The 23311-nt window shown below is 53.8% G+C and overlaps 2 protein-coding genes across 3 annotated transcripts in view; one reads left to right on the top strand and one right to left on the bottom strand.

Annotated features, from left to right (window-relative positions):
• The first annotated feature begins 6390 nt into the window (after positions 1–6390).
• Positions 6391–23311, top strand: part of PPP1R16A (protein phosphatase 1 regulatory subunit 16A) — an 82031-nt gene continuing 65110 nt past the window's right edge. Inside the window, exon 1 of one of the 2 annotated variants that reach the window (XM_050939385.1) lies at positions 6391–6455. The gene's annotated coding sequence lies outside the window, so the exon portion shown is untranslated. The remainder of the gene's footprint in view (positions 6456–23311) is intronic. The other variant, XM_050939386.1, reaches the window with a different exon arrangement.
• Positions 19505–21576, bottom strand: LOC127044500 (zinc finger and SCAN domain-containing protein 20-like). The gene is made up of 2 exons (XM_050939481.1): positions 20258–21576; positions 19505–19561 (listed from the first exon to the last, which is right to left on the bottom strand). Exons 1-2 carry the CDS (start codon positions 20604–20606, stop codon positions 19545–19547), a joined length of 366 nt encoding a protein of 121 aa, XP_050795438.1. The 5' UTR covers positions 20607–21576; the 3' UTR covers positions 19505–19544.

The raw sequence follows: 23311 nt of genomic DNA, 5'->3' as shown, positions 1-23311 counted from the left end.
CACAGCCACGGATGGAGTTTGACAGATCTGAAACAATCCCAGAAAGGAGAGTAAAATCCATAACAAGTATGGCAGGGTGATTGCCCTCTGCCCTCCTCTAGCGCCTTCCCTGGGAGGGGAAATTGAGGCCTACCTGGGGTTGTGACAGGCTCAACTTGAGCTGGGCAGGGATCCTAATTCCCAGCCTCCTGCTCCTACCATCGGCCTGAACTCCTGCAATCCCAAGCACATTGAGCGGGAGGGTGAGCAACGGACGGGCTGTTCCCACAGGGGTCTGGCCAGCAGGGCTTCCATTCGCTGCTGGTGCAGTTGGGTTCTGTTCCCTGGTTCTGCCATCCCCGAGTGCATGTGTGTGTGTGTGTGTGTGTGTGTGTGTGTGTGTGTGTACACAACATGAGCTTTCTCCCCCTTCCCCACACACATTCCTGTGTGTGACAACGTGATCTTTCTCTCTCCCCCGCCCCCAGGACATCACACTCTGTGTGTGTGTGTACGCGCATGAGTGTACAACATGATCTCTCTCCCCCCCCGCACTGGACATTAGTGTGTGTGTGTGTGTGTGTGTAACTCCCCCCTATCCCTGGACATCACACTTTGACTGACACGGTTGAATTTGTAGTAGAAATGGGATTAAAGGTTCCCATTGGGTTGGATCACAGACTCACGCTGTGGTAGGGACTGTTCCCAGATTGTTACTGTATCCCACACTGGTGACCCCTGGAGCTGAAAGCGAATAACGCGGATAATGGGTCTCCTTGGGGCACACAGCAGCACCCACATCTGTTTGGCTGGTGGTCAGTTTCCCTTCCTCACACCTGCACGGACATCACTCCCCCTCGGCCCCACATCCTGCCCCAGGCTGTTTCCCAGGTGCAGCGGCAAGGCTGAGGCTGAAGGGCAGCAGGCAGGAGCGTGCCCGGGAAAAGGGAGAGGTGCTCTCGGCCCATCCACACATCCCCACAGGCAGGCAGAATCCCTGTGATTATTGTCAAGGGTCTTTTCCCAGCATTCTCCCCGGTCCTTACCAGAGATGATGGAAGCAATGGGGAGCTCAGAGCTGGCTCCATGGCCTTCCTCTGACCAAAAGCCTCTCTCGGTGACCTCATTTATACAGTCCGGGTTGGTCTCCCAATCATCGGCTTCATCTTCACAGGAAGGAAGGAGCCCAGACCGGTCTATTCTTCCGTGGTGTCCTCCTGCCCTGCAGGTGTGAGGGGATGCGCCCCACGCTGGCCCAGCCTGGGCCATGTCTGGGGGCTGGGGCAGATCTCTCTGATGGTGCTTGTTGAAAGGCGGAGGCCTGCTGACCCGGAGACCCTGTGCTACGGGATGTCTCCGGGGCCCGCCAGCTCCGTGGGCTGTGAAGTCTCCCCATTGTGATGTCAGAAGAATGCCCCCATGCTTGCGTGGTTCCCCCTTCCTTCCGAGAATCTGCCTGCAAAGCATGCTGGGTGCTGAGGGGCGCCACTGAGCGCCAGCTGCTCTACCTAAAGGTGATGGGAGCTGGGAGACTTCAGCACCTCGGGGAATTTGGATCAGGAAGGCTTAGAGTCAGGCTGGCTCAGTGGCTGGGTGGGAGACCGCCAGAAAAATCAAGGGGGCTGAAGGAATTAACAGCTGCTCTCCTGAGTCAGTGCTGAGCCTGGTTTCCTAGAATGGTGGAGTGAGCCGGTGCTGGACTGCAGGGGAGGGTGTGGATGATTTTAGGGGGGAAGGCTCCCTTGCCTTGCAGTCAGTGCTGACCCCAATGCCCCAGCACAGTGCTTAGAGGTGCTGTGCGGCAGGGAACGGCCCCGGTGGCTCCGTAGGAGGCGCTCTCCCCAGTGAATTTGCACTGATGCTAGTGCCCTAGCGTGCAGCTGGCGGTAGTTCACTATGGAATTTCTGTTGGTACGACACTTTTAACATGTGAATTGCTGTCAGTGTTAATAAATAAGGAAAGGTGAGGCCACATTCCAACTCAGGTGATCCCACTCTAGCTCTCCCGAGGTTTGCAGCCAGGATGCAGACAGCCTCACTCTGTCTCCTGAGCTTCTGGGGGACATTATTGGGTGCTGGGAAACAGTCTGTCCATAAAGAGCAAGGAGAAGCAACGTGGAAACACCCACACCTCGCCAGGTGTAACACAGAGGAGACGTGTGTGTGTGTGTGTGTGTGTGTGTGTGTGTGTGTGTGTGTGTGTGTGTGTGTGTGTGTGTGTGTGTGTGTGTGTGTTTTTCTGGGGGATGTAGAACAAGTCTGAAACTGAATTAGGAAAAAATGTATCGGTGAGGATCTTTCGGGCAGGGGAGAGAGCAGGCAGGGAGGATGTGGAGAGCCCATCCTTGGGCGCGGGGTCATTCAAGGCTGAAGTGGATGGGGGACATTGCAGCTGTGCAGGAGAGAGCAGCACCAGGAACCTGCTCCCAGGCTCCGTTTGCAAACAATGCAAAGACTCCTCTGGATTGCACTGCGTGTTGGAGCCAGCCCTTGCAACCCCTAGAGGTGCTCTCCAAGCTGAGCATAAGACTGGCCAGGATGAAAACAAGCAGACGTAAGCCTCAGTTGGAAGGCAGGATCTGTGTTGCAGAGACTCCAGGAGAAGCTGGACTTTTGCTACATCTGCACTGCCTATTTGGAGCTAGAATTAGAAACTGCCTCAAGGGGACACATCTGGAAGACTCGGCTGTTCCCCGAGTCGCAGCTAGGTTCGTGGGACCGTGAAGAGAACAAACAGCTGCTACACCTCCTGGCTATTCACTTGTGTGTTTCAGATCTGAAGACCCTCCATGGCTGGAGTCATACAGTGCAGAGAACTACTGATGTCATTCTTCCGTCCGCCTAATATGCAAAACCCAGAACTGCTGCTCTTTGGCACGTTTACTGCGTAGGAAGTTGTGCTGAAAGACACTGGTGGGTCCTCAGGGCTCACTGGAGTTTGTTTGCTAATGGGTTTTACAAAGCCCTTTTCATAGAAACGCTCGCAGGAAATTAAGGGGTGAAATCAATGGCAGCAGCTCTTTTGGTTTGGACTGAACCTTCCCCTGGAGCTATCACAACGCCATGGTCCCACCTATCCAATGCATCAGCCCCAGCTATCCTCGCCCTTCCTGACCTGCCTTGGTCAAGCTGCTGCCCCCTCCCAGCCTGGCCCATCCTCTGACTCTCCTGGCTTTTCCTTTCTGCTCTTTCCCTTCTTGTCTCCTCTCCTCTGTCTGTTTCTGGGTTTGCTTCCCCCTCCTGCCTCTTCTCCTTTCTCTGTCCAGCTCTCTCCTCTCACCAGCTCCAGTGCTGCTCCTGATTGTTCTTTGCTGTGTTTCTACCAGTGCTCACAGCATGGCTGCTGCTGGCCATCCCACCCCACTACCTCCACTTTAGGCCACCCTTCCCCATTGCCAGCTAGCCCGAGCCTTCCCCAGCCGTCTGGGCTTTCTTCTTCCTTCCATCCCTCACCCAGGGACTGGTTTCCCTCCCTGCGTGAGGTCATGAACACTGCAGGGAGTAGCATTGTGTAGCTCCAACTGTGCGGGGAAAGAAGAGAATATAGGTCAGGATCCAGCATGAGCAACAGTCATACCCTGCCACTGGGTACCCCCCACCAGGGGGAATCTCTTTGCTAGGGCATACAAGCCAGGGGGAAACTGGCTAGGCTACAGCCATCGGCTGAAGCAAAAGATATATGGCCAGCACCCACCCCTAGGGCTCTGCAGAGGAGCATTTCTGTGAATGGGAAGAGTAAGAAAGTCAATCACATTTTAAAAGAATTTATCCAGGGAGCAAAGCGATGGAAATGTACCATGGTTTGTGAATAGGTTTTTTCTTGTTTTTATTTTACCGAAGTAACAACCATTAACCTACAGCCATCAATGCAACACAAAGGAAAAGCGAACAGTGAGCTTCTGAGGTAGGAAAATCAACCCTCTAGGCAGACTGAAGACACAGATGAAGGCTGTGGAAACGTGGGAAGAAAACATTTCACTGAAAGGAACAAAGCTCTTTGTCTAATTTCATGAGGGACTGGGCTCAGGGGAAGGAGAGAATGTGTCGGGAATGGACACATCTCGTGCCTCGTGCTGGGATCCAGGGGATCCCATTAAAAAGCAGATGCCGCCTAGAGTAATTTTATTGAGACTGGGTCCAGCCTCACTTACACGAGGGGAACATCCATGGTGGTGAGATCAGTCAGGCCTCCTGCTGTGGTGTGGCGGGGGGGCCTGCTCTCCACTCGAAGGGCTCCCACTGGAGTCACTTGGAGCAGGATTGGGCCCTGGGAGGAGTGTTAAATATGGGGGTAGTGACATCCATCAATGGCACCAACTCTACCTAGGCAGGTGGCATTCAAATGGCAGCCAGAGCCTGAGCTGGGGGCTACAGAGACCCTGGCCCAGATGGCCTGGAAAACTCAGCTGGACCTTGATGAAGCCAGGGCAGCCTGGGACCCTTGATGCAGGTGGGTCGGGACTCTGAGCTGGATGGATCAGGAAACACAGCTGGAGACAAGATGTGAAGGAGACAAGGCCCCTGGCCAGACCCCAACGTGGAGGGGATGGGGCCCCCAGCTAGGCCTCAAGAGCGGGGAAGGGGGGCCCTCAGCCAGGCCCCCAGGCAGGGGGAGCTGGGGCCTGCGGCCAGGCCCCTAGGTGGGCAGGAGGAGATGGGTACCCTGGCTGGGCCTCGAGGCAGGCGGGGGCAGATGGGGCCTGTGGCAAGGCCCTGAGGTGCGTGGGTGGGGAGATGGTGAACCCGACCGGGCCCCAAGGTGGGTGGTGGGGGGAGATGGGGACCCCGGCCAGGCCCCGAGGTGGGCGGGGGGAGATGGGGCCCGCAGCCAGGCCCTGAGGTGGGTGGGGTGGGAGATGGGGAGCCTGGCCAGGCCCCAAGGCGGGTGGTGGTAGGGGGAGATGGGGACCCGGCCAGGTCCCAAGGCAGATGGTGGGGAGATGGGGAGCCTGGCCGGGCCCCAAGGCGGATGGTGGTAGGGGGAGATGGGGAGCCCGTCCGGGCCCCAAGGCGGATGGTGGTAGGGGGAGATGGGGAGCCCGTCCGGGCCCCAAGGTGGGTGGTGGGGGGAGATGGGAATCCTGGCCGGGCCCCAAGAGGGGTGGCGGGGGGAGATGGGGAGCCCGACCGGGCCCCAAGGCAGGTGGTGGTGATGGTGGGAGATGGGGAGCCCGACCAGGCCCCAAGGCAGGTGGTGGTGATGGTGGGAGATGGGGAGCCCGTCCAGGCCCCAAAGCGGGTGGTGGGGGGAGATGGGGACCCTAGCCGGGTCCCAAGGCAGGTGATGGGGGTGGGAGATGGGGAGCCCGGCCGGGCCCCCGAGGCGGGTGGTGGTAGGGGGAGATGGGGAGTCCGTCCGGGCCCCAAGGCAGATGGTGGTAGGGGGAGATGGGAAGCCTGTCCGGGCCCCAAGGTGGGTGGTGGGGGGAGAAGGGGATCCTGGCCGGGCCCCAAGGCAGGTGGCGGGAGGAGATGGGGAGCCCGACTGGGCCCCAAGGCAGGTGGTGGTGGTGGGGGGAGATGGGGACCCCGGCTGGGCCCCAAGGCGGGTGGTGGGGGTGGGAGATGGGGATCTCGGCCGGGCCCCCGGGGCGGGTGGTGGTGGGAGATGGAGAGGCCGGCCAGGCCCCAAGGTGGGCGGGGGGGGGAGATGGGGACCCCAGCAGGGCCCTGAGGCGGGGGGGGAGATGGGGACCCCGGCTGGGCCCCAAGGCGGGTGGTGGGGGGAGAGGGGGACCCCGGCTGGGACCCAAGGTGGGGGGGGGAAATGGGGACCCTGGCTGGGCCCCAAGGCGGGGGGGGGAAATGGGGACCCCGGCTGGGCCCCAAGGCGGGGGGGAGATGGGGACCCCGGCTGGGACCCAAGGCTGGGGGGGGAGATGGGGACCCCACCTGGGCCCCAAGGCGGGTGGTGGGGGGAGATGGGGACCCCGGCTGGGCCCCAAGGCGGGTGGTGGGGGGAAATGGGGACCCCGGCTGGGACCCAAGGCTGGGGGGGGGAGATGGGGACCCCAGCTGGGCCCCAAGGCGGGTGGTGGGGGGAAATGGGGACCCCACCTGGGCCCCAAAGCTGGGGGGGGGGGATGGGGACCCCGTGAGGCCCTGAGGCAGGCAGGGGGAATTGGGGGTATAGCCAGGCCCTTGGGGTGGGGCCCCCACGCTGGGCCCATTGTCACTAAGTGGCCCCCGGCCCCGCCCTTTTCCCCTCCTGGCCCCACCCCTACAGGAGGGGCGTGGCCCAGGCAGACCCCTCCGTGCCCGCCCTGGGGCCTGCACCTCCCTCCCTCGGCCCCTCCCCCCGTCATCTCGCCCACACTCGACATGGAGCCGCTGGCGCCTGCCCTGATCCGCCACTTCCGGCGGAAGCTCCGCCCAGAGCGGAAGTGTGGATGGTTGCTATGGCGAGACGCTGTGGGGACCCGCCCCTACCAGGGGAGAGAGCTGGAGAGCGGCCCGGCTCTTGCCGACGGCGGCGGGTGAGTGCAGCCGGGAGCGGGAGCGCACCCGTGACGGGGCTGTGGAGGGGGCGGGGGGAATCCTGTGATTGGGGGGGGTGTCTGTGGAGAGGGCGGGGCTGTGATGTAGGCGGGGCTGTGGAGGGGGCAGGGGTCCTGTGATTGGGGGGGCTGTGGAGGGGGCGGGGCTGTGATGGAGGCGGGGCTGTGGAGGGGGCAGGGGTCCTGTGATTGGGGGGGCTGTGGAGGGGGCAGGGGTCCTGTGATTGCAGGGGCTGTGGTGAGGGCAGGGGTCCTGTGATTGGGGGGGCTGTGGTGGGGGCAGGGGTCCTGTGATGGTGCAGGGAAGTGGGGCTGTGGTGGGGGCTGAGGCTCTGATGGGGCAGTGGGGCTATGGAGGGGGTGGGGGCGCTATGATGAGGGGTCCCATGGCAGGGGGTAGGGGGCACCATTACCAGTGTTTTAAAGTGACACTTGAAACTTTGGTGGCACCATTATTTCCCTCATTTCACTGTGTCCTGATATTTCTGGCAGGTGGGGGTGGAGGGAGCCCAGTTGGTCTTGCGCTGAGTGAGCAAAGAAGAGAATTCATATCAACTGAAAATATGGCAGCTATTTCTTCTCCCCGCTTTTCCATAACTCAGGAACAGCAGGAGAGAGAGGGATTTTGCCTAGCTTGGGAAACTTCAGCTGGAGCAGAGAAATGTTCTGCAAGTGAGAACATGGGGGAGGGAGGGTGATGGCTATTCGTGTATTATTTCATGTTTGTGTTTATGGCCCCAATTAGGATCTAGATGCTGTGTAAACATGTAAATGACATGGTCCTTGCCCCAGGGAGCTTCCAATCTAATAGGATGTCATACAAAACATAATGGACAGGCAACAAGTAAGATATACACAGAACTTGGTTAGCTGTTAATTTTCCCAGCTCCATTCTCTTGTTCAGCTGCTTCACTCAACTTGCTTTAGCAAGTTAAGTCACAGTCCCCTACTTCCACTCTGCCCATCATATTCGATTGGAATTCCACCACTTTGGGGGCATTTCAGTGCCTTTTGCAACACTTTTCTTGAACCTCCCTCCCTGGGTCCTTTCCTTTCCTGATTAGAATACAAGGCCCCCCACCCGTGTTTTCCCAGTTCAGTCCAGCTTGTCGTGGCTCTGAAGGCTTGTTCCCTTCCTGCTCTGTTGCCGATGCCTCTGTGGAGCACAGGAATTGCCAGAGTGCATCAGATTGCTGGTCCATCTAGTCCAGTATCTTGTCTCTTAAAGTGGCCAACACCAGGTGCTACAGTCCCAGAGTAAGCAGTTATGGGTTAATCTGCTCCTTGTGAAAGTCTTAAACTAATCTGTAACTATTAGTGGTTTGGATAAGTCCCGAAGAAGGTGGTTTGATATACCTTCCCAAATGCTTGTTAACGAGAATATCCAGGGTTATAATATTGAATACTATCCAATAAACGTCCAGGCTTTCTTGAACCTTGCAAAGTTCTTGGCTTCAATGACATAATTTAATGAGTTTCACATCTAATTATACGTTGTGTATAAAAATATTTCCTTTTGTCAGTTAGAATTTGCTACCTTTTAAATAAATTGAGTGTTCCTTGTTCCTCGGTTAGAAAAGAGGGAGGGAGAAGAGAGTTCTTGATCTGCGTTCTCTAGGCCATTCATTAGTTTGTATACTTTTATCATGTCCTTATTTGCCTGGCTGGGGATCCATGGAAACATGACTGGCTTGGTCTCTCTACCCTACTGCTCCTCCCTCTCTCATATCCGTCTTCTCAGGGTGGGGACTGACCTTTCTCTATCTTTTCAACCAGGACAGGTGCATTATCAGTGTTAGTGACTAACAGCTTGATGTACACAACCTGAATTTACTTAGTACAAAGTGCATCATATTTATATGGCACATGTTGGAGAACAAGATTTTCCCTTGGTGCAGGTTTGTCTACACACAGCTTTTTTGTACTCTCTAGGAACTGATGTAGTTAAATCGATTCAACCTCCTACTGTAGATGCAGTTATACAGGCATAAATGTAAATTCCAGAACTAAGCGATAGTGATAGAAACACCTGTATGCCAGTATGCCCCTCATGTCCATGCTAGGGGGCTGCACAGGTAAACTGGTACAAAACCCCAATGCTACTGCTCTCCTCCAGTCCTGTGCATACTGCTCCTGCTGATCCTATTAATTAGCTGGTGGAAGCTGCTTTGAGGATAGCAGGAGCAATGTAAGTGCTAAGTACTAGTAAGTATTATGATGCAGATGTGATTCGTTTGCATATATCAGCATGTGTGATCAGCTTCCTTCTCCTGGGTGTAGCATAGCCCTGAAATAGGTGGTGCACCAGGAAATGTGTTAATGAGCGACAAAGTAGACTGCAAAATGCCAAAACCAGTTTTGTTCATCAAACTGGATCCGTGTAGCATTTGGCCTAGTTCTGGAGAACAGCAAAATAATCCCTGAATTTTCACCCTTCGTTGCTCTCCATGTTGTTCTGCTCCGCAGGCTGATTATTAATTTTTCTGGTGCATATTGCCATGGCAATGAGGCTTGTGGTAAGTACTTGAGCTCTCTGAGAAATCACTGAACTGGTTCTCCTCAGTGCGTGACAAGTCAGGTCCGTGGCCAGTGATGATTATGGGCTGGACTTCACTTATGGGTCACTTTGGTGGCATATAGATTGCAGTGCAAAATGTTGTGTTAACCTGAGTAACTGGATTACCTCTGTCTTCAACTCCACAGAGCTTTTTTAGAAGGATTTTACAGCTATGAATTTCCTCCTCACCCTGAAAGTTCCAGCTCTTTGCCAGAGAGTTTCTGATAAATTTTTGACAAGATTTATTAGAACTCCCTGGGCCTTGAACTTTAGAAGCTTGGGTTGCCTGCCTCTGTTTGTGTCCTATCAATTAATGCTGTTCTTCGATTGAGGAATGCTCTCTTGTGGATAAAGGCAGAGGACTTGGAGTCAGAGATGAGTTCTCATAGGGTCATAGACTGTAAGGTCAGAAGAGACCATCATGATCATCTAGTCCAGAGGTTCTCAAGCTGGGGTTTGTGAGCTGTCACCCTCCACCCCCAAACCCCACTTTGCCTCCAGCATTTATAATAGTGTTAAATATATTAAAAAGTGTTTTTAATTCATAAGGAGGAGGGGTCGCACTCAGAGGCTTGCTCTGTGAAAGGAGTCATCAGTCCAAAAGTTTGCAAACCACTGATCTAGTCTGACCTCGTGCACACTACAGGCCACGGACCCTCACCCACCCATTCCTGGAATAGACCCCTAACCTCTGGCTGAGTTACTGAAGTCCTCAAATCATGATTGAAAGACTTCAAGTTACAGAGAATCCACCATTTACACTAGTTGAGCCTGAGAAGGAACCAGAATTTACCAATGTGCATTGCCAAAGAGCCACAGTAATACGTCAGCAGCTCCCCCACCCTGCTCCCAGCAGCCCCGCCGATCAGCGCCTCCTCCTCCCTCCCAATCAGCTGTTTCATGGCCTACGGGAGGCTCTGGGAGGTGGGGGGGAAGGAGAGTGGGAGGAGCGAGGGCACGGCAAGCTCAGGGGAGGGGGCAGGAAGAGGTGGAGTGGGGGTAGGGCCTGTGGCAGAGCCAGGGGTTGAGCAGTGAGTGCCCCCCCGGCCTATTGGAAAGTTGGCGCCTGTAGCTCCAGCCCTGCAGTCGGTGCCTACACAAGGAGCCGCATATTAACTTCTGAAGAGCCGCACGTGGCTCGGGAACCACAGGTTGGCCAGCCCTGCACCAATTTAAACCTGCAAGTGACCTGTGCCCCACGCTGCAGAAGAAGGCGAAACCCTCCAAGGGTCTCTGCCGATCTTACCTGGTTGAAAATTCCTTCCCGACCCCAAATGTGGTGATCAGTTAGACCCTGAGCATGTGGGCAAGACCTACCAGCCAGACACCAGGGAAAGAATCTCTGTAGTAACTCAGAGCCCTCCCTGGCTAGTGTCCCATCACTGGCCCTTGTAGATATTTGCTGCTGGCAGTTGCAGCTCAGCTACGTGCCATTGTAGGCAGTCCCATCATACCACCCCCTCTAGAAACCTCAGCCTTGAAGCCAGTGAGGTTCTTTTCCTGACTCCACAACACATTGCCTCTGGGAACTTGGACAAGTCCCTTGATTTCTCTTCATGTTTGTGTCCTCTTCTGTAAAATACCTGCCTCCCAGCATGTTGTGCAGATGAATGTTTGGAAGGCAATTGGAGGTGTGACGTTCTATATAATCACGGTGTGCCGGTTGGCTTTGGTAGGATTGCTCGATGTGGGGGCTGTTGTTCATCTGGTCAGCCCTAAGGCAGTCCCAAAGCGTGATGTGCTTGTTGCACAATGGTGCTCTTACGCTCGAGTGAATAAGGACTGGCTTCACAGAATGCTGCACTACGAGGATATTCGATTTCAGTAAATCCTGGGAAATTACGACATGTGTGACCAAATTCTGCTTCCTCTCCTCGCTGCGGGAGTGACAGCGTTCTAAGGGTGACAGTGGGGAACAAGGAGAAATGAGCTTGCAGTGCGCAAAGCTTGCTGAAAGTCCAGTGTGACGTATGGGATGCATGTGGAGGTAACCACCCCTTTCTCAGGAGCTCTGGTCTGACCAGCCCTGGACTAATTCAACGTGGGAACCATGTTACCAAAAAGATACTGATAAATTAGAGGGAGTTCAGGGGAGAGCAGCAAAAATGATCAGAGGCTGCAAGGTTAGACAGAGGAGGAGAATAAGCAAATTAACCATGTTTCTGAAGGGAGCAATTATTCAGAGCAGGGGTAGGCAACCTATGGCATGGGTACCAAAGGCGGCACGTGAGCTGATTTTCAGTGGCACTCACACTGCCCGGGTCCTGGCCACTGGTCCAGGGGGCTCTGCATTTTAATTTAATTTTAAATGATGCGTCTTAAACATTTAAAAAACCTTGTTCACTTTACATACACCAATAGTTTAGTTATATATTATAGACTTATAGAAAGTCCTTCTAAAAACGTTAACATGTATTACTGGCACGCGGAACCTTAAATTACAGTGAATAAATGAAGACTTGGCACAGCACTTCTGAAAGGTTGCCGACCCCTGATTTGGAGTTTACAGAGGTTGGGGGGGTTAGAAGTATTAGTGAGAGAGAGGAAATTTAGGCTGAATCTTGATTAAAAACTTCCCAGCAGTCAGGCCTGTGCATCTGAGGGCTGGTCTACACTACGGGGGAAAATCGATCTCAGGTACGCAACTTCAGCTACGTGAATAACGTAGCTGAAGTCGAAGTATCTAAGATCGAATTACTCACCGTCCTCACTGCGCGGGATCGATGTCCGCGGCTCCCCATGTCGACTCCGCAACTCCGTTGGGGTTGGTGGAGTTCCGAAATCGATATAAGAGCGTTCGGGGATCGATATATCACGTCTAGATGAGACGCGATATATCGATCCCCGAGGAATCGATTGCTGAAGACGTAGCCTCAGAGAGGTCTTAGCTCCAGACCCTACTGCTCTAAGGGGCCTTGCTAACACCCTCCTGCACAGGACTCTGCTGGTCTGTAGTGTCAGAGCAGCTGCATTCTGCTCCATTTCATGCATATTAGGCACTGCTCTGAAGTGCCAGACAAGGTGTCATTTGTATTCCTCAGCTGGGCAGATTTGGGAAGCTGCTTTGTATAAGGGCCTCTGCCTGCCTGGGAGGTGTGTGGCTGAGACTTTACCAATGGTGACAACCTGCAGTTCCCATTCTTAGAAAAATACTTTTGGTGAAGTGCCCCCACATAAAGCTGGCCACGTTTTTCCCACCTGAGAGCTTAATGCACCTACCTAGATTGTTCTGATTTTCAAAAGTGCTGAACACCTGCACAGCAGTGACTTAAAGGGGAGCTGCAGGAGCTCAGCACTCCTGTAGGGCCCTTCGTTTGAAACCTGTGGCTGTTACGCATTACAGCTATAAATCTTAAATAGCCCTAGTCCTTCTTTCTCCTGCTATGGTGGCCAGAACCGTGCCATAGAGCTAACCATCCTGGTGCAGCCATCATGCTGCATGTTCACTTGCTCTGTATGTAAATATTTCATATTCTGAAACAGTCCATCCGCTCTCTGGCCTAGTTTTTGGTCGAGTGCCTTCTGTTTGCAGGTAGGATGGAGTTCCTGGTGTCTGGGCTGCCATTTCTCAGTGGAGTTCTTGCCTCGCTCCTCTGTCTTTGACCTCCTTTTGTTTGTCCGCTGGACTGGATAGTGATGACAAGTGACTCCCTGAAGCTCCAAGGCAAGCCTAATGCACTGTGGCATGATTTCTGTTGGTCTGTCTCAAAAACAAGTCAAAAAGCCCAAGCAACATGTGTCACTGCAGCTTTTAGGGAAAAAATCATTAAAAGAAAAGATGAGCTTTCAGAGCAAGACAGAGAAGGGCATCTGCAAGGAGGTAAAATATTCATCAGGCATGTTCTTTATACTTCAGGCAGTGGAAAGTTCAAAGGAACAGCACAGTTCTCCTTAAGCTTGTCTTTAGTTGTCTGCCTGCATTTGTCCTGGCTGCCTCATTGCTTTTGCCCAGCTGGAGTGGGGTCCTCAGCCTTTCAGGGCTCAGTGCACAAGGAGACCTTGCATGAAGTCATAGAAATAAGAGATGGGAAGGGTTAGCGGTCCCCTGGAGTTCATACCTCTTTCAGGATGAGGACTGTTTCCAGAAGTATATACCCAGGTCACTTTCAGCTGAGATTTCCATCACTTCCCTTAGGAGTCTATTTTGCAGTCTCTAGGGGCGTGGCTACACTTGCAGGTGTGCAGCGCTGGGAGTTACAGCTGTCTTCGTACAGCTGTGTAGGGAAAGCACTGCAGTGTGGCCACACTGACAGCTACCAGCTCTGCAGTGTGGCCACATTTGCAGCATTTGCAACACTGTTGGGAGTGGTGCATTGTGGGCAGCTATCCCACAGAGCACCTTGTACCATTTTGGTGCTGTGGGAAGGGGACGGAAGGGTGCGGGTCATTCCGCTTCCTGTCCCAACGCCCCGTGGTGCATCGCTTCACATCCCAGCAGTCGCTGTTTTTTTGTCCACGTTTGGCGCCATTGCGAGTCTCCCAACGGTTTCTGTGCAGCACGATTTCTGTGGGAAATGGAGCCCGAGCTGCTGAGGACTTTGCTGATGAGTGTCGCCAGCACATCACGTTTGGCAGTTGAGCTATTCTTTCAGCTCCAAAGCGACAGTGAGGAGTCCAACGATGATATCGAGTCGCCTGACGCGTATGACGCTAAATTGCTTGTGGCATTAACGGAAATGCTCGGCACCGTGGAACGCCGCTTTTGGGCTCGGGAAACAAGCACTGAGTGGTGGGATCACATCGTCATGGAAGTCTGGGATGATGAGCAGTGGCAGCAGAACTTTTGGATGAGAAAAGCCACTTTCATGGGACTGTGTGAGGAGCTCGCCCCCACCCTGCAGTGCAAGGACACGAGATTGAGAGCAGCCCTGCCAGTGGAGAAGTGAGTGGCTATTGCAAGCTGGAAGCTGGCAACTCCAGACAGCTACGGATTGGTTGCGAACCAGTTTGGAGTGGGAAAGTCGACCGTTGGAATCGTGTTGATGCAAGTTTGCAGGGCCATTAATCGCATCCTGCTAAGAAGAACTGTGACTCTGGGGAACGTGCAGGACATTGTGGATGGCTTTGCACAAATGGGTTTCCCTAACTGTGGAGGGGCTATAGATGGGACGCATATTCCTATTCTGGCACCACCCCACCTAGCATCCAAGTACGTTAATCGGAAGGGGTATTTCTCTATGGTTCTCCAGGCGCTTGTGGATCACCGTGGGCGTTTCATTGACATTAACACAGGCTGGCCTGGAAAGGTGCATGATGCATGCATCTTTCAGAACACTGGCCTGTTCCGGAAGCTGCAGCCAGGGACTTTTTTCCCAGACCAGAAGATCGCAGTAGGGGACGTTGAAATGGCCATTGTGATCCTTGGAGACACCGCTTACCTGTTAATGCCTTGGCTCATGAAACCGTATACAGGGAAGCTTGACAGGAGCAAGGACCAGTTCAACTACAGGCTGAGCCGGTGCCGAATGACTGTGGAGTGTGCTTTTGGCCGTTTAAAAGGGCGCTGGTGATCTCTGTACGGGAAGCTAGACTTGGGGGAAAGCAGCATTCCTGCAGTTATATCTGCGTGCTGTACCCTCCATAATATTTGTGAGGGGAAGGGTGAAACATTCAGTCAGGAATGGACGTTCGAGGTTCAACGCCTGGAGGCTGAATTTGCACAGCCAGAGAGCAGGGCTACTAGAGAGGCCCAGCACAGGGCTACAAGGATTAGAGATGCCTTGAGGGAGGAATTTGAGGCTGAAAGCCAACAGTAATGTTTGGTGCCTTGCACGGGAGTGAAGTGCAGTGGTTACAATGATTTGCAGTGCCTGTTTTTTTTCCTGGGCTACGGTATCTTTCACTTTCTGCAATTAAAAAAACTGTTTTAAAAGCCAAGAATTCATTTATTGAAAAGAAAATAACTAAAAGGGCAGGGGGTTGGAGTGGGGAACTGTACAGTCAGAGGTTTGAATATGTCCTTCTGGAGTGCTGTGCAATGACTGCTGCACTTCAGGAAGAAAATGCTGCATGGTGATGGGGGTTGAATGCAGAGGGTAAGGGTCGTAGTTCTCAGGGCTGGTTGGTGAACGTACAGGTGTTGGGGGCAGTTGTTGGTGGTAAGAACCTGGATGCTGGAGAAGCGGGTTTTGAGCTGACATTCGGGCACAAGGGAAAGAGCTTTGGGACTGGTGGGGGGGCGGCACGGTAGTGCTCTGCCTGCATGGCTACGAGTGACTGGATACAGTCCGTTTGGCGCACAAGGATGCTTATCAGCTGCTTCGTGCTTTTCTTCTTAGCCACTGCTGTGACGAACTGGGAATGTTCTTAATGTTTGCTCTGAATACTGTGTTGGTGCCTCAGTGTCCCCATGGCAGTTCTTAAGTATCTGGCAGAGCAAAGGGCCAGTGCACCTAAATGCCTGACACTCTGTCTCCTAGCAACTGATGGCCTGGGCCCCTCCTCTGCAAAGGTGCCAGCTGAAGGTGTTGGAGACAAAGGGATCAGGTGACCTCCTGGCCTGGGAAAGGGGCTGAGCAGAGAGGAGGGGCTGGGAGGGGTTGTTAGTCTGGAGCTGGCTGGGGTCAAGGGTGGAGGGCAGACCTGGGGGTCTGGCACACTGCCCCCCCAGAATGGACCCAGCCGAGGGGTCCGGTTCACTGTATCTACAAGCTCTGTTTTAGACCCTGTTCCTGTCATCGAATAAACCTTTGTGTTACTGGCTGGCTGAGAGTCACGTCTGACTGCAAAGTGGGGGTGCAGGACCCAGTGGCTTCCCCAGAACCTCGCTGGGGTGGACTCGCTGTGGGAAGCGCACGGAGGGGCAGAGGATGCTGAATGCTCCAAGGAGAGACCCAGGAGGTGAAGCCGTGTGAGCTTCTTGCCCTGAACAAGTCTGCTCCAAGGGAGAGGAAGCTCCCCAAAGTCCTGACTGGCTTGGTGGGGAGCAGTTCCAGAGCATCGCCCGGTGACTCCGTGACAACTGGTGGCAGCGGTGGGATGTACTGCACCCCGTGAATGGCGCTGCTTGCAGTAAGTGACTGGGGAGCAGTAAAACAGAGGAGGGATAATGAGGACCAGGCATGCTGAAGGCTCAGAGTGGGACGGTTTCAGGGGGCAGTTAACCTCTGGGAGTGTGTGACCAGCGAGAAGGACTGTTGGAGTAACAGGGTCCCCCTGAGGATTGCAGCGAGCAGTCTCAGGGGCGGAGGAGCTTGCCGCTCGACCCTGGGAGAGAGAAGGATATTTGCAGTAGCAGGGTTCCCCGGGGGATTGCAGGAGCAGTCCCAGGGGCGGAGGAGTCTGCAGCTCGACCCTGGCAAAGAGGTGGTGATCACGAGAAGGGCTGGCACACCAGGGGTTCTTCCTGGAAACCATGGGGGAGCCAAGAGCACACAGGCCTGTGAGTCCAGAGCCACTTGGGAACGGTGAAGTGATGGCCTATCACCATCTCCTTGAGAAGGACATTGTGATCCTGTGCACAAAGAGAGGGTTACGCATGGGGAAATTCACCAAGGCACAGTTAATCGTGCAGTTGGAGGAAAAGGACCGCTCTGAGGAGCAGATTCCTGGCCCAGATGGGGCTACAAGAGGATCTGAGAGCAGCTGGAGCATCAGCCAGGCATCCCCGGGAGTCTGGTCCCCAATCAGACGAGGGTCTTCACGATTGGGTTCCCCATCAGGAGATTGGAGACGGATGGGATGGGAGCAGAGCCTGAGAGAGCGAGAGGACCGTGAGAGAGAGCAAGAGCCCGAGGAAAAGCTGCAGGAGAAGCAGCAGCAGCGTGGACTAGTGATGGTGGATCAGAGAGACATAGGGGGCTGCCCAGGGGTTAGTGGGGAAACACGCCTGCGGGGGCGAGACCCTGGGACAGAGAGAACTGTGGTGGTGCAGCCCCAGATGCTGAGGGACTGTGGGACCTGGGTGAAGTTCCCTGGGGTGAAGCCCCTCACCCTGCCTATGGCCCAGATCCCTGTGCAGACACAGGAGGGGTTGGGCTGGCTGGTCGTTGGGGTTCTCCAGGATATCGGCTGGGAGGCCCTGTTGGGGGGTGACTGTCTCCCCATGGGACAGGATCCAGGCCCCGCTCCTGTAACGGCCGAGGGTTTGAATTCAAATCCAGGGAACCAATTGGCTAGGATGGAAATGGTCAGTGAAAATGCAAATAACCTGGCTGGCAGGGGGGAGGGGCTGCTGGGCTCAGGATACCTGCCTACCTATAACGAGCCCCCTGGGGCTGAGTGGGAGGGAGAGATGCTCCCCGCCCCCCTGCACACCAGAGAGGGGGCTCACGCTGGCTCTGATGCTGTGACCAGAACAGAGAGCTCGCTGCCTGCCCCCACTGGGACAGCAAGGGCAGCGCTGAGCACGGGGGGAGCTGAGACCCCAGCTGAGTGGGGGGACACCCGGGCAGGGCAGGTTGGCTGCCAAACAGGTTTGCCTGGTCCAGACATGCTGCTGGGAAGAGATTACACAGCAGGGAGGGAGCTACCAGGGACAGGGCTCAGGGGGGCTGTGACCCCAGGCCCAGCCAGCGAGAGGGAGCAGGTCCCACTCCCTGCCCCAGCTGCTGAATCCCAGACTGAGCTGCAGAGGGATCCCTCCTTGGAGAAGCTGAGGGAACTTGCTGGCCACAGCGCTGCAAACCCCCTTGGGGAAGGCTGCAGGGACAGAGTCCTGCAGGAGGAGGGATTCCTGTACTGGGAATGGGCTCCCCAAGGGGAAGTAGAACTGGGGGAAATCAGAAGGCAGCTGGTGGTGCCCCAGGAATCCACAGGGTTCTTCCCTTTCGAGCTGCTGGATGGGAGGAGAGTGAGGGGACCCCTGGACCTGAAGAGGGAGGATTGGATGAAGAAGGGGGAAGACCCCCGGGGGGATCTCTTCCCTGAGGTGGGAGACAATCTCCCCATCAGGTGTTCCCCGTTCAGAGTCACTGGGAAAGCAGCCCAGAACCTGGAGAGAGAGGTCAAGGACCTGCTGGCTTTAGATGGGATCCAGCCGTTTTACAGCCCATGGGCCTCACCCGTGGGGCTGATCCCCAAGGGAGACAGGATGATCTGGTTTTATGGGGGCTATCAGAAGCTTAAAGCCATCACAGTGTGCGATGCCGACCCCATGCCTAGGCCTGGGGAGATTCTAGACAAGCTGAGGGGGATGGAGAACTTGGCCCTGGCAGACACTGATAACATGTGCATCTTTAGCCAGACCTGGGAGGAACAGGTGTCCCAGGTGAAGAGGGGGCTGGGCTGCCTCAAGGAGGTGGGACTGACGTTAAAAGCTGGAAAGTGCAAGGGGGGACGGCAGAGGTGTTGTGTCTGGGCCACAAAGTGGGAAGCGGCTGCCCAAGCCCAGAGCTGGCAAAGGCCAAGATGGGGGCTCTTAACGAAAAGAGCCCGAATCACAGACCGGAGGGCTGGGGAAAGACCCAATCCCAGCTTGAACCCCAGGGGTATTGGGGTGGCAAAGGGTGTGGGCTGCATAAACCTTCCCACCTGCGGCCTGCAAGTGCCATCAAGCACACCCGACCTAAGGGAGGGCGTGAGACTGGACTGTCCTGGTGTAACTCACACCAAGGAATGGGAGAGATGCTGGGGCATCCATGGGAACCTTGGTGGGTTCGAACTTCCCCAGGTCACTGGCAGGAGTGACCTCGCTCAGTTCGGTCTCGAAGGGGGGAGAGATGTGACGAACTGGGAATGTTCTTAATGTTTGCTCTGAATACTGTGTTGGTGCCTCAGTGTCCCCATGGCAGTTCTTAAGTATCTGGCAGAGCAAAGGGCCAGTGCACCTAAATGCCTTACACTCTGTCTCCTAGCAACTGATGGCCTGGGCCCCTCCTCTGCAAAGGTGCCAGCTGAAGGTGTTGGAGACAAAGGGATCAGGTGACCTCCTGGCCTGGGAAAGGGGCTGAGCAGAGAGGAGGGGCTGGGAGGGGTTGTTAGTCTGGAGCTGGCTGGGGTCAAGGGTGGAGGGCAGACCTGGGGGTCTGGCACACTGCCCCCCCAGAATGGACCCAGCCGAGGGGTCCGGTTCACTGTATCTACAAGCTCTGTTTTAGACCCTGTTCCTGTCATCGAATAAACCTTTGTGTTACTGGCTGGCTGAGAGTCACGTCTGACTGCAAAGTGGGGGTGCAGGACCCAGTGGCTTCCCCAGAACCTCGCTGGGGTGGACTCGCTGTGGGAAGCGCACGGAGGGGCAGAGGATGCTGAATGCTCCAAGGAGAGACCCAGGAGGTGAAGCCGTGTGAGCTTCTTGCCCTGAACAAGTCTGCTCCAAGGGAGAGGAAGCTCCCCAAAGTCCTGACTGGCTTGGTGGGGAGCAGTTCCAGAGCATCGCCCGGTGACTCCGTGACAACTGCCTTTCTCCTGCTTTCTCTTTCCCGCCAGTCCTGCATTTTTTCCCTCTAGTCCTGCAGTTTTTTACTCTCTCTGGCAGACTGATTCATAACTGCTTTCACCATATCTTCTTCGCTTTTTCGTGGCTTCTTCCTCAGGTTTTGTAGCCTCTCAGCAGTCTCTGATACGGCCAGTCAAGTATTCAAGGACACTGTTATTATAAAGACAAAAATTGAAACATTTAACAGAGAGGCAGCATTGTGTATAGTCACAGTGAAGGAGTTTACAGTCTCACTTTAGCATACTTTCCACATACCAAACAGAGCACACAGAATCCACAGCAGCGAAGGAATGGTGAGTAACTGGGAATGAGTGCAGGAGTTAATTAATCCTGGAAGATATCTCGCTGCTGTGGGTCACCTGGGAAGAGGGACTGATTGGGTCAGGTTTGTACTGGGGTTTCTGTGCATTGAGGAAAGCAAACAGCTGCAGGGGGACCTACACTGAACGCTATCCCAACATTTTCCACAGGAGTTTATCCTGAAAGATATCTTGCTGCTGCGGGTCACCTGGGAAGCAAGGGAGGGTCTTCTACAGCAATACGGATTCCACCCTGGCCCCTATGCAGCGTGCCTGCGTGCAGCAATGGTCCCCCCACCCCTCGCGGCACAGTGGCGCGGACGCGTTAGCCTGACTGAGACAAGGACCACGGTGGCTCTCCCTATAAACTTGCGCAAGCGCATTGCCCACGCTCTGGCGGAAACTTTTGAAGAGATTACCGAGGCCGATTACCGCGACGTGATAGACCACATCAATGGGCTATTCCACATCTAGTTATGCATGCATGCAGCCCTAACCCGCCCTCCTCTCCCGAAACATTTCCATCCTGAAAATAAAAACTGCTTACCGGGAACCCGCTCCTCTGCTTGTCCTTCACCAAGTTCCAGCTGCTGCGACTGGCTACCTTCCTCCTGGCTTGAGAAGAGCTCCTGGCTGCATGCCTCCTGGGACTCCGGGGTGTCTCCCCCCACCCCAGTACCCTCACTCTCGGTTCCCCCCCACACCTCCCCCTCCTCTCTCCACTCTGAACTGTCCATCGTGGTCATCGGATTGGCAGTGGGGTCACCCCCAAGTATCGCATCCAGCTCCTTGTAAAAACGGCAGGTTGTGGGGGCAGCACCTGAGCGGCGGTTTCCCTCACGGGCTTTGCAATAGGCACTTCGCAGCTCCTTTACTGTAACCCTGCACTGCACCATGTCCCGGCCATGGCCCCGTTCCAGCCTGGACCTTGAGATCTGCCCATAGGTATCGTAATTCCTACGGCTGGAGCGCAGCTGTGACTGCACAGCTTCCTCCCCCTAAACACTGATGAGGTCCAGCAACTCGCCATTGCTCCATGCTGGGGCTCGTTTGGCGCGTGGAGGCATGGTCACCTGGAAAGATTCACTGATTGCACTCCACACCTGGCTGAGCAAACAGGAAGGGGATTTTTAAAATTCCCGGGGCATTTAAAGGGCGGGTCACCTGAGGCCAGGGCAGTAGAGTGCGAACTGATGAGCAGAGTGGCTGAACAGGCATTCTGGGATACCTCCGAATACCTCAGAGGCCAATTACAGCGCTTTTGGTGGCCACACTTGCAGAGCAGCGCTGCATCACCAGCGCTGCAATCCTTATACCAGAGGCAGAGCAGGAGTACAACCAGCGCTGCAGCCAGGGAGATGCAGTGCTGTATGTGCCTTGCAAGTGTGGATGGTGAGTAAGTTGCAGCGCTGGTGGTGGGTTTACAGCGCTGCAACTCTCCAGTGTAGCCAATCCCTAGATGTCATTGTCAGGCAGGGTGGATTGATTTAAATCAAGGCAATTTAAATCACCAAGTGGAAAGTCTCGATGTAAATAATCAATTTTAATATTTTTTTAAATTGTACTTCAGTTATTTTCTAAAGGAAGGTGCGTTCTCATTGGTTGATATAGTCATTAAACAAATTGATTTGCAACTCTTAAAGCCTTTACACTAATGTGGTATATTGTTTTGCTACCTAGGAGGGTACACGATACATACATTTATTAAGCAATTGTATAGCTTAATATTTAATTGTATACCTTTAGTATATTAGAAAATGGTAAATGATGTATTGCTTATTTACTAGATAAACTTTTTGCTTATGATTTGTGTCAAGCTACTTTAGGATGGTAACTGGAATTTAATTAACCACTCAAAACAGCATGTAAAATTTATTTTATTAAACAAAATAACCTAAAATGTTTTGTTTACATAGACTTCTTATCAAAGCATGTTCCACATTTACAACTAAATTATAATAAGTTTAGGTCTTAACATATTTTTTATTAAACTCAGATTTCATTATAAACAAGTTTTTTTTTAAAAAAACCCGTATAATTTAAATAATTAAAAAATAAATTTAAACAAAATAATTCTGATTTATCTATTTATTTTAAAAGATTTAACCCTGCACCCGTCCACACAACGAGACCCTTTATATCGATATAAAGGGCTCTTTAAACCGGTTTCTGTACTCCTCCCCGACGAGAGGAGTAGCGCTGAAATCGGTATTGCCATGTCAGATTAGGGTTAGTGTGGCCGCAAATCGACGGTATTGGCCTCCGGGCGGTATCCCACAGTGCACCATTGTGACCGCTCTGGAAAGCAATCTGAACTCAGATGCAGTGGCCAGATAGACAGGAAAAGCCCCGTGAACTTTTGAATTTCATTTCCTGTTTGCCAAGCATGGAGCTCTGATCAGCACGGGTGGCCATGCAGTCCCAAATCCAAAAAGAGCTCCAGCATGGACCTTACGGGAGATACTGGATCTGATTGCTGTATGGGGAGACAAATCTGTTCTATCAGAGCTCCATTACAGAAGATGAAATGCCAAAGCATTTGAAAAAAAATCTCCAGGCTATGATACAGAGTCCACAGCACAGTGCTGCGTGACAAGCATAACGGAAAGCCAAAGAATCAAATGGACGCTCATGGAGGGAGGGAGGGGGTACTGAGGACTCCAGCTATCCTACAGTCCCTGCAGTCTCCGAAAAGCATTTGCATTCTTGGCTGAGTTCCCAATGCCTGTAGGGTCAAACACGTTGTCCGGGGTGGTTCAGGGTATATCTCGTCAATTTATTCCCCACCCCCCCCCCCCCGTGAAAGAAAAGGGAAAAAAAATCATTTCTTGACTTTTTTCAATGTCACCGTATGTCTACTGCATGCTGCTGGTAGACTCATAGACTCATAGACTCATAGGTCAGAAGGGACCAATCTGATCATCTAGTCTGACCTCCTGCACAAGGCAGGCCACAGAACCCCACCCATCCAATTTTATACAACCCCTATCCCAGGACCGAGTTATTGAAATCCTCAAAAATGGTTTGAAGACCTCAAGCTGCAGAGACACCACCAGCAAGCGACCCGTGCCCCACGCTGCAGGGGAAGGCGAAAAACCTCCAGGGCACCTGCCAATCCGCCCTGGAGGAAAATTCCTTCCCGACCCCAAATATGGCGATCAGCTAAACCCTGAGCATGTGGGCAAGAGTCACCAGCCAGCACCCAAGAAGGAGTTCTCCGCAGCAACTCAGTACCCATCGCATGCAACATCTCCCCGCAGACCATTGAGCAGACCTGTCTGGTGGTAATTCAAGATCAATTGCCCAAATTGACGATCCTATCATAACATCCCCTCCATATACTTATCAAGCTTTGTCTTAAAGCCAGGAAAGTCTTTTGCCCCTACTACTTCCCTCGGAAGGCTATTCCAGAACTTCACTCCCCTAATGGTCAGAAACCTTCGTCTAATTTCAAGTCTAAACTTCCTAATATCCAGTTTATACCCATTCGTCCTCGTGGCTACATTAGTACTAAACTTAAATAATTCCTCTCCCTCCCTAACGTTAACCCCCTTGATATATTTATATAGGGCGAGCATATCCCCCCTCAGCCTTCTTTTGG

The sequence above is a fragment of the Gopherus flavomarginatus genome, chromosome 2 (genome assembly GCF_025201925.1).
Source record: "Gopherus flavomarginatus isolate rGopFla2 chromosome 2, rGopFla2.mat.asm, whole genome shotgun sequence".
NCBI lineage: Eukaryota > Metazoa > Chordata > Testudines > Testudinidae > Gopherus > Gopherus flavomarginatus.
The sequence above is the reverse complement of the archived record's forward strand: the minus strand, read 5'-3'. Positions and strand labels throughout refer to the sequence as shown.

What these genes read in the sequence shown, in the direction of transcription:
- LOC127044500 (XM_050939481.1), bottom strand. Translation starts at nt 20,606, where the DNA reads ATGGTGCAGTGCAGGGTTACAGTAAAGGAGCTGCGAAGTGCCTATTGC.